Below are 11,466 nucleotides of genomic sequence, written 5' to 3'. Positions count from 1 at the left end.
AGCTTAATAGGAATGTAAGTGGGATGCTTTAATTGCCAGCATCAAATCATCAAAATAATGCAACTGCATGATGGAAAAAATAATTATGTATAGTCAGCTCCACTGTCACTGTTTCACCATTTTCATTCTTCATACATTTTTGTCTTATTGGAAATATTTGCTCAAAGCAATGATCTTTCCATAAGATGATATAGGCCGTTAGTATGCCCCTACATTTGCTGATATGAACGTTCAAAATACGTCAACATTCCTATTTCTAATTGAAATGGGCTTTCAGCATGCCCCATCATTTACTTCTTGTTGATGTGAGCTTTCAAAATGCCCCAATGTTTCTTTATACTGATGTGAGACTTCAAAATGCCCAAACAATTCTTCATACTGATGTGAGACTTCAAAATGCCCCAACGTTTCTTCATACTGATGTGAGACTTTAAAATGCCCCAACGTTTCTTTATACTGATGTGAGACTTCAAGATACTCACATGGATCATTTCTGTCTGAAATGGGCTTTTGAGATACCTCAATATTCTATTTCTGGTTCACTCTCAATGTCTGTTTGACTTGAATATCATGATCCCCACGAGGTCTAATTTTGACAATGCATTATTATGGGTACTTGTGGCTTTATTCGTGCCCCAAATTTATTTATCTTGAATACTCTCATTCTAGTGTCACTAAACAACAGTGTTGTTAAGTAATTTGAGGAATTCTAGTGTCACAAACTTTAAGAAGTGATTAATCTTTCTGACAGAAATGTCTGAGATATGTGCATATTCTGAATGAGGTGGTCATATTCTTCTTGACTGGTTGCATCTTGTCTTTTGGTATGCTTTAAAATATGTTCCCTTTTTGAATAGGATAATCCTTCTTGATGAATTATTGATAATGTCACAAGAAAGTGCTATAAGTTCAATTATCTAGACTTTCTGGCTTTTTGGACCACTTGCTTTCAAGAATGTGAAATGCTTCATCATTCCAGCATCGCTCATTCTTTTTCTCCAATAGAGGTAGAATAGGCATCAAATTGCTTCAAGAATCTTTCTGATTTGAGACTGTCCTGTTTGAAAATGTTTTTCCTCCTTTCTTTATCAAAAAATGAAAGAATTTTGTAAAGTATTGCCTATTACAGGTTCACAATAGAATCAAATCATAAGCATGAATTCAATGAATATCAAATAAATCAACTACTCTTTTAAATCAAAAAATCATAGTCCTATGTCAAGTGTCAAAATTATTGACTGATTTAAGGTATAGGTTGATTCTGTTAAAGTAAGGTCTCTCAGGTTGGTCCATCATATATGTATCTTTGAGCTTTCTCTACCTTGAAGAAATGGTTATTGTATTAATCTCATAGAGATACTTATTGATTCCAGAATCTCAGGAACATCTTTGAGATGAGCGGTGCTTCATCAAGAGCTTAAGATCGTCTCTTATGTTGTTGTTGCACCATTTCGATATTCAAGCCACCTTTTCAGGTTTTCAACTCGAATCCTCTTTTGGTTTCAAGAAGTTATTTAGAAATTTTACATCTTGAACCCCCCTTTTATCATTTTTCATATCATGCATTAAAGATTTTAAAAACAAAATTTTCAAATAAAAATCATTCTTGAGAAGCGGAATGAAATATGAAGATAGTCTCTTTTAGAAATCCATGTATGATTAGAATGGACTTTTCAGGTATGTAACATAGACCAAGACTCATGGTTACGAAAGAAATGGATAAAAAGGCCCAAACAAGTGTTTAAGGGTAATTGAACCAAGATCAATTCATTCTGATGCCTTCAATCTTGCCTTGCTGGACTTGGATCTGCTTTGCTACTTGTTTTTCATCATTTCTTTTTTGGATCCCTCTAGATTGCCAATTTTTGGGTTCATTTCCATTTTCTTATATCTTCAGTATTTCTCTTGCACTTCTTGTTGAATATGAATATTTGAACTGATTGCACTTGATAACATTGTATCTTGAGGCTTAATGAGTCACCCATCTTGATTCAATTTCTTTTCTTTTCTTTCTTTTTTTTTTTTTTTTCTTTTTTTTTCTTTCTCTTTATTTTTCTTTTCTTTTTTCCTTCTTTTTTCCTTTCTTTTTTTTCTCTGATGGATGAGTATAAGACTTCAATTGCTTTGAGTTCTTCCTTTTCCTCTTGCCTTTGTTATTCTTGACTGGATTTGATCTTTAAACACCTCATATTTGACCTACCTTGTGGTTTAAAACTCTCTTTACTTCATGGATATTTGTCTTCGTAATAAAACTGGATTGACAATCTTTATTCGACCATTCATCATTTCATACACAAAAACCTTTGTAAAAAGAGGTATCCCCAGAGGGATGAATATTCAAGATTAACTTTATTTACATGAAAACAATGTAATTAATGCATGATATATTTATCTAAATCAATCCCTCTTTTTTCTTATTTCTTCTTCTTATTTTGAGTATGCCCCAATCACTCGAAATTATCTTCAATAAGTTGGTCCATGATTCCTCATCTCGTTTCTTCTTGCAGGAAGATTCACGGATAAATGAAAGTTTGGTTCTTTTGAGGTCTTTTGGTTTTACCAGTATAATGGTTTTATATATGGAAGGATAAATGTGTGACTTTTGAAGTCGTGTATATGGTGGAATGTTATAAATCAATCAACTCTACCCGAGAAGGTAAACATTAGGATTTGGTGTCTCAAAAATAGGTAGAGACATTACTTTAGAGTCTCAGATAATTGTAGTGTCAGGATTTGGTTTTTGTAAGGATCAAGTAATTGGCGTTAGATGAGATACAGAAGGTATAATTTTACTACTTGCCAAAGATCTATGACTCTTGAAAAATTAAAAGAATATTTAATTAACTTGATACTAAAAAACTTCAAGATTAAAATTTGATTCCTTGCTCATAATCATAAAAGCAACACGAATTTATTTATTGCATAAAAAGGCGTGGAAAGTAACAAGAAAAACATGTTCAAACAAGATGCTGAAAATAGAAAGTACTATGACTGATGAAATGATCTATTCTTTGATCAGGATGCCCCTTTACTTATCTAATGTGACAACACTTGATTTAATCACGCTTTGATGTCCTGCTTGAGTTCATCAACCACCGTTCCACCAACTCTCGTGTCAATGTCTCATTGTCAACAAGCATCCCAATTTCTTTTAACAATGGCCTACAATTGCCCGTAGAGTGCCCAGATACCCCCAAGTGGAAATCACAAACACTACCTTGATCATAGTTATGAGTAGAAGGGTTTGGTGGCACTTTTTTTGGTCTTGGGGTGATGTATTGACCTTTAATCAAATGGGGGTACAAGTCTGAAATGGAAGTTTGGAACACCTCCAAAGTATTTCTTGATCGCATAACTTTCTTTGGTCGATCCGAACAACTACTTGCTCCTTTTCTTTTACAGTTGCGGGGACTCTGGATGCGACATTCATTCACATCATCAACTTTCTCTTTTTGATCAGTTGGGCTTTTGGATGTGACTTTTAAGTTTCCTTCACTGATTACATTTTCAATTAATTCTCCATTTGTCACAAGATTGTCGAATTCCTTCATCGGATTTGCCAGCATTAATTAAAAAAAATGAGCAGGAAGGGAATCACGAAACATATATGATATCTCTTCTTCTAACATGGGATGTTGAACTTGTGCTATCACTCCTCTCCATCTTAAGGCTTACTCCTTAAATCCTTCATTAGCTTTCATCTTTATTCCTTGAAGATCCTTTCGTTTGGGAGCTAAACCTTTAACATATCGATATTGTCCCAAGAATGCATCAGCTAGATAAACCCATCTTTTAATATGCTCTTGATTCAAATGATTGTACCATACTACTGCTGGGACAACGAGGCTATCATGGAAGGAGTGAATTAACAAATCATCAAAATTCAAATATCCTTCCATTTTTCTGCAAAACATTCTCAGGGTGGATAAGAGGACAACTGGTGCCATCATATTTATCAAAATCAGGCATTTTGAATTCATGGGGAATAACCAAATCTGGAACCAAGTTGAGCTCTCGTGCTTCTAATTATTTATGGTAGGCATTAACACCTTTCATATTTCTGATTGCTTCATCCACCCTCTTGAATCTCTCATCATATTGTGAATAATTAATGAGGCTATTCTTTGGGTTAGAGTGGGATGCCCCAGGGTATGTTATCTTTCTTAACTCACTAATCTGATAGCATTGTTGCTCTTTAGCAGTTATCTCTTCTTTATCAGTTGCCATCACCTGAATAATTTGATTCGATCCATCTTGTGGAGAATCCAATGCTTCTTTCCTTGTATCTTGATGTATCCATGTCAATTATTCTGGCCACTGATCTTGTAGTCATTCACAAGATTACTCCATTTTTTTTATAACTAATGCATATAACAATGCTTAAAATTAATGTAATGTAAATGCGAAAATGCATAAATGGGAATGTAGACTGTGTAATACAACAACAAACATAAAAGTACAAATGCAAATGCAAAAAAGGAGTTAATCAAGAGTGATCATCTTAAAACAGATTTCATTGAACACAAAAGTTTTAATATATCAAACAAAACTTTATATATAGGGAATAACTTTCACTCCTAATTTCTCTATTTCCCTTAAAAGCCAAATTAACTTCCACTCATGCTCAGGTGTGGAGTTGTCAATCTGCTTTAATTCTCTCGTGAAGCCAGCTAAGTCTACTAGCTTATGGGCCACATTGTTTGCTTGAGCAACAACTTCCTTCATGATATTGTCTTTTTCCTTTATCTTCTGTGTCAATTCTCGGAGTTGTAAACAATGTTGTTCATTTTTTATTGTGAGAGAATATTTGTGTTCAAGAAGTTCTTGTACAAGATCTCTATAATCATCTAAACATTTCATCAATGTATTGTTTCTGGTCTTAGTGGCTTTTAATTCAGTATCAATCTCATGCATATGGATATGATATGATGCTTCCTTGTTGGTCATAGCACTATTCATCATTTGATTTTTGGTTTGACATCTTCCTAATTCAATAACAGATGTATTGTGTCTTTCTTCTGCAGCTCGTAAATCATGAGAAAACTTCTTGGCTCGTCCTTCATGTATCTTGCAATTCTTTTTTAGTTTGGTGACCCTTGTTATCCGTTCTTCTGGGATGTTTCCTATACCAATATTTTTAAAGGCTTGACTGACCTTATGGAAATCTTTCTACATGGTTTCCATTTTGGTGCTCAATTTATGGTTTTCAATCTTTAAATACGTATTTGAGCCTCGGACCTCAGAAAATCTTCTTCCTTCTGGACGCCCCTACTGATACTCTTACCTTTGAATACTTTTGGTATTAATCTAGCAGGACCTTCAGTTACCAAACTAGGTTGATCATTTATTATAAATTCTAAGATTCCATGATCCAAAAGACTTTGGACTCGATGTTTGAGGCAAGGAAATTCTCAATGGTATACATTGAGCTCCGGCATGATATTCACAATAAGCGTTGATGTCATACCGATTCAGATACGGAGGTTGCAACGGTTTCACATAATGAGGAGACGCTTCTCGCGCTTCAAGTAGCTTTTCATACAACTCCTTATATGATATATGGATAGCATCAAAATAAGAGCTGCCTTTCGTCTTGGATTGAATAAGAGTTTCCGACGTAGAGAGCAAATTAAACTTCGATGATTTCAGATTACATGTTTTCTTCTCATTTCTGGGAGCTTTTACAGTTGTTACCATTTCCTGGGTATCTCCAGATAACTTGTGAATACCGATGATGGATGTCTATAATTTCTCAAATTGGTTAGGATCCGAAGTCCATTGTATATATGAGATTGTAGGGTTATGTTCGTTGAGCTCTCTCTCTTTTTGTGCAGGAATCTGTTTTCCTTTGGCCAAAATAGATATTCTATCTATCATCCTGGACATTTACTCTCTTATTTCTTGTATCTCTTTTGTTTTTCAATAGGCATACGATCTTTGGGTACATAGTTCTCCTCTATCCTTGGAGTTCCCTCAGTATGCCATTCTTGGCTTGCGTCATAGTTTACTTGATCATAAAACTTTTTGTCCATTTTTGAAAACTTTCCAATTTGATGTCCACTCTCGTATCAACACATTCTAATCATGTCATGATTATGCAATGCAAACAAAAGAAATCAATATAAACAAGTTAAAGCAAAATAAAATGCATAGAAAAATAAAAAATAAAATGGTTAGTACCAATTATTGAAAAGAAAAGATCCTATCATAGTATATATATATAAATCCTAACCTCATGCTTTCTAGTTTCATGCTTTGTTTGGAAAAATTAACCTAACTGTATGATTACTAGTTTGTATTTATTTATTTAAAAGAAAAAATCAAATAAATTAAAAGACAAAAGCTAGAGCTTATTTTTCCTTTGTGTACACCTACGGACAGAGTTTCAGTATTGTCTTAGATCAGGTGAATTTCTAGGGTTTATTATATGCAGGGTTTCAGTTCTAGAAGTAAAGGTACACAAATTGTCCTTGTTAGTGCCCCTTGGGCTGCCAAACCATTAATCCTATTCCATTACAGACTTTAGCGGATAAAGTTCAATTCGAGGGGATACATTTCCCTATGCCTGACATTGAGAATAAATTCTCACGAATACATAGAGCTTATGAACCCCGAAAGCTACTTGCTAGGTATGACACGAAGACTAAATTCTCACAAAGACGTTGTTTTCACTCCCACTTAAAAGGGAAAAGAGCTCAAGTATAGAGCTTATGTTATGCAATGCAAGTGTTGTGTGTGAGGATAAATTTTCACACAAAAATTAATATCTAAAAATAAATTAAATACAAACATAAATATACAAGGGTATAAAATAAATTAAAAGAAATAAAAATAATCACAAATTAAATAAAATTGGATTCTCAATTTCTAACTATAGAGATAATAAATAATTGACTTAGGTTGACCAGTATCCCAGTGTAGTCGCCAAGCTGTCGTAACCGATTTTCACCCGGGCACGAATTTTCCTTGGCGGAAAAAGTCATGTGAATAAATTAATGGTTTTTATTGGAAATGTTTTGGAGTCACCATCGACCTTTTTGGGTAAGGTAGATCGAATACCTAAAAATTCTCTTTTAAAAGAGTTTTTAAGAAAATATCATTTAAAACATAAACTGGTTTGCATTTAACCAAAAATTTATTCTTTTTAATAATAAAAAGGATTCATGGTCGGTTACGTTTGGGGAAGGATTAGCACCCCACAAAGCCCAAAATTAGCACGCGTTGATTATAAATTGTCTCTAACAGTAGAAGTTTCGAATATAAATTTAATTTATGATCTTATTATTTCAGATTCATTCGGATAATTTTAAGGAAAACCATATAAAATGATTTTTATAAATTATAAATATGGTATTTATTTATTTAAAAATATCAGAAAAGGACATCTAGTTGCTTTAAGACAACCTATTTCTTTAATATTAAAAAATAAATAAATATTAAAATATGATAATTTTTCCTAAAAATAATTTAAATAAAACTAAATTAAATATAGTATTTTATTTATTTAAAAATATGAGAAAAATACATCTAGTTGCTTTAAGACAACCCCTTTCTTAATAATAAAAAAATAAATATTAATAATAATATGATTTTTCTAAAAATAATTTAAATAAAAATGAAGTATATATATATATATATATATATATATATATATTATAAGCATGATATTTATTTATTTTGAAAATACCAGAATAGGACTTCTAGTTATTTTAAGACAACCATTTCTTAATATTTAAAAATAAATAAATATTATTATTTAATTAATTTGTGAAATTAATCAAATAATATTTACAAATCATATATATATATATTAATATAAAATAATTAAAGTACTAATTTAAACATATTGAAAAATAAAGGACAATAATAAAAATAAAATAAAATTGCAAGAAAATGACCAAAATAAAAGGAAATAAAAGCTATAGGATTAAATTGCAAAATATAAAAATTAATGGACATAATTCAAAATATTATGAGAGGTGGGTATTAATAGTGTATTTTAGCCATAATTAATTATTCGGGGTTAAAATATAAACTAATAAAATTAAAAGGGCTAATTATGATATTTACCCTAAAATATTAAAATACAGTAATGACTAAAATAAAAATAAAATAGAATTCGAAGACCAAATCGAAATGCTTAGAAAATAAATTCCAGTGACTAAAATGTAAAAGCTACAAACTAGGAGTACTATAGAAAGGGGTTTCCCATATGGGAAATTACACAAGCACCCCTCCCCCAAAACGACGTTGTTCGGGGAGGGGTATAAATACCCATTTAGGCCGATTTTCTTCATTTCTCCTATTTGGTTCTCTCTCTTAAAGAGAGACATCTCTCCCTTCTCTCTAGCTTCCCTCACCAGAGAGAATTCTGGCAGCCGCCGGTTACCGTGAACGATGGCTAAAATTACAAAATACCTCAAATTAACATTCGGCTTTCCCTCGTCCTAAATCAGCCTTCGTTTCTCCTAAAAACCCTTAGATTTTCCTAGATCTAAGTTTTTTTTTACCTTCGATATTTGGATCTCCGGTGACGTTTGGAATCTCCGAGGGTAAGTTCATTCTCTTTTCTTCTTTGTTTTTCTTTTCGAATGGTTGCTGCTTGCTGTGTGGTCGATTGTTGTCTTATTTCTTGCCCCGTTTTTTTTTGCATGTTCAGTGGATGGCTTTTATAGCCACCACGATGTCCTCTTCGGACTGGTTAAAGGGTGAAAGCTTCGATCAGTCACCAAACTATGGTGGTGACTCACCCTAGAGCACGCAAAGTGGAGGGGCAACTGGCCTTCAGGAGTCTTCGGAGAGGCATCGACGTAGCACTGGAGCGTCGATAGCGGTTGGACGTCGGTAATGGCCGGTTGGAGCATTTGGCAGTAGAGGTGGCGACTGGAGATAGGGTTAGAAACCCTAAATAGGGTTTAGGGCTTCTTAGGCCTGGGTCTATTAGACCGGGTCGAATCCCTTGTAAATTGAGCCTGTAATATAAGTTTTATTTAATAATAATAATATATAATATTAATAATACTATTAATAATAATAATATTTATAATAATAATAATAATAATAAAATAATCAAAATAAAAATAAAAATGAGATAAAAATTTAGTGTCTACAATGTCGTTTTGCATTGTTTCGCATTCTCAAAACTGCATATTGAATGAGATATTTAAGGCCCCAAATAAGCATAATTTCTCATTTTTCTTCCCTTGTTTCGTTTTCTCTTAAACCCCAGAGTAGTGCCCCGCTGATCGATCAACGATGACCACCACTCCTGTCGTCGAACAAGCCCAAGTCACCAAAATCAGACCTTTCCAGCGTCTTGATCATTTATCTCAACTTCAATTTTCCAAAATCTTACTCATCCATCGTAGATTTATAGAAGAATCCTTCAGCCACCATGAACTAAAGCTCTTTGATCTCCTACATGAGTCGTTGGATGGCGCCTCCTTCGAGATATGTTATTCCCATTGTCGAGATGGTGAGTCTTACTATTGGAACATTAATCCGAAATGCCATGACCAAGAGATTTCTCATTTTCCATAATCGTTTCTTTCTTTTCCCTTTTGTTTGCTTATATTTTTCCCTTGATTGTGTGCATTTTTCTCTTTTGAGGTTGTCGTCATTTCTGATTCACTAGTTACTGATGGTACCATTTTAGGCTCAACGTCTTCGAGCAAGACTATTGGTGGAGTAGCATAACCTTGCTACTACTTGGGCAAGGGAGAGGCCAAGGCTGCGCCAGAAAAAGTTAGCCACTGTACTTCAGATTGGGTGAACTAAGACTAAATTAGGCTACTAAACTAGTTTATTGGTTGGAGGCCGTTTAGTTGGACTGGTGATGATTGGGGGTTGTTGGTTGGTTTGTCTTATCGATTGGTTGATTTAGGGTTCTAAACCCTAAACCCTAAATACCCCTAAAAACATGAGGGTTTTAAACCCTACAACTCTAGCTTTTTTGGACTCCAACTCTTTCACGTCGTTGGATATAAGGACGCCCTTTTTATAAAAGAATAATATTTATTGTTTTAAAACCATCCTATTAAATATCTTTAATTCATAAAATTGATTATACACATATATATTCGTGAAAAAATCATCTCGATCTCATAATTCAATATTTTCAAAATAAATATGAGGCGTCTCCTTAATACAATACTTCATAAATACGTATATATATGTTGATAAATCCATATTAGCATTAAATATGTATATAATGATAATTTTTTTGGATAATTCAATTTTCATTACCCAAGAAGCAGAAAACCTGCTACAGTATACAAAGACAATAAACAACACATTGGCGAAGATAAGTACACTACACAAATCCAACTAACCAGGTAGAACAATAAGACATGACCTACTCAAGCAATGCCCCACTTTACACACAGGGAAATGTTAGATGGGTCTGCTCTGTTGAAGGATTTACCTTCCAGTCGATTCAGATGGCCTCCTTAATGTCTTCTAGCACTTCTTCCTTTGATATAGCTATACTCCTAAACAATCTGCTATTTCTTTCCTTCCATATGCTGTAAACGTGACTAGTCCAAGCAAGTTTAAGCATTCTCACGATGAGAGATTTGCCCTTGAGTAGAAGAGAAGCCCAAACCAATTCTTCATCCCAGCTGCTAGCTTCACGAGAGATGCAGCACAGTTCCATAATGGAACCCCACAGTTCCTTAGCAAATCGACATTCAAAGAAGAGGTTATCTTTTGTATTTGCCTCGTTGTCATATAGTAAGCATCTGTCAGATTCAATGGCTAAGCCCATTCGCAAGAGCCTAACCCGAGTAGGCAACCTGTTCAGTATGGTCATCCATATAATAATGTTGTGATTGGGGATACGTCCAGAGAACCAGACCAAATGGTGACAAGCAACCTTGGGGGCAGAGGTGTGTAATTCTTCCCATATATACCTCGTACTGAGATCACGAACCTGGCCCAGGAAGAGGTGAGCAACATCAGGCCTGATTTTCAGCAGATACTTGAAGCTCCAGCTTGCATTCATAGGGGCCTCCATTTGCCAAAAATAAACATTCCTAATAACATAGGAGTGCATCCAAGCCACCCAAAGGGAGCCCTCATTAGCCAAAAGCTTCCTGATAAGCTGAACTATGCAAGATTTGTTCCACCCCCTACATCATGTATCCCCAATCCACCTTCAGATTTCAGCAGGAAAATAGTCTTCCAACTAACTCTAGCATCTTTAGCAGGGGTATCAGTCCCTTTCCAAAAGAAACGGGAACATAATTGCTCAACTTTTCTAAGAATAGCTTGAGGCAATATGAGCTGCCTACACCAGTAATTCGAGATACTGAGCAGGACATAACGAACAAGCTGCAACCTTCCTACGAAACTAAGGTGCTTATTAGCCCATGAACTTAGATTTGTCCTAAGTTTATCGATGAGACTTTGGCAGGTTTTCACAGTCAGCTTCCTGGTAACCAATGGGACTCCCAAATATCTGACTAC

General features: G+C 34.2%; 1 protein-coding gene across 1 annotated transcript; it reads right to left on the bottom strand.

The window, feature by feature from the left end:
- Nucleotides 1-10,435: 10,435 nt before the first annotated feature.
- Nucleotides 10,436-11,014, bottom strand: LOC120212215. The gene has a single exon (XM_039210602.1). It carries the CDS (start codon nucleotides 11,012-11,014, stop codon nucleotides 10,436-10,438), a length of 579 nt encoding a protein of 192 aa, XP_039066533.1.
- Between the last annotated feature and the right edge of the window lie 452 nt (nucleotides 11,015-11,466).

The sequence above is a fragment of the Hibiscus syriacus genome, unplaced genomic scaffold, assembly GCF_006381635.1.
Source record: "Hibiscus syriacus cultivar Baekdansim isolate YM2019G1 unplaced genomic scaffold, ASM638163v2 tig00110007_pilon, whole genome shotgun sequence".
Lineage (NCBI taxonomy): Eukaryota > Viridiplantae > Streptophyta > Magnoliopsida > Malvales > Malvaceae > Hibiscus > Hibiscus syriacus.
This window is presented reverse-complemented; position numbering and strand designations above follow the sequence as displayed.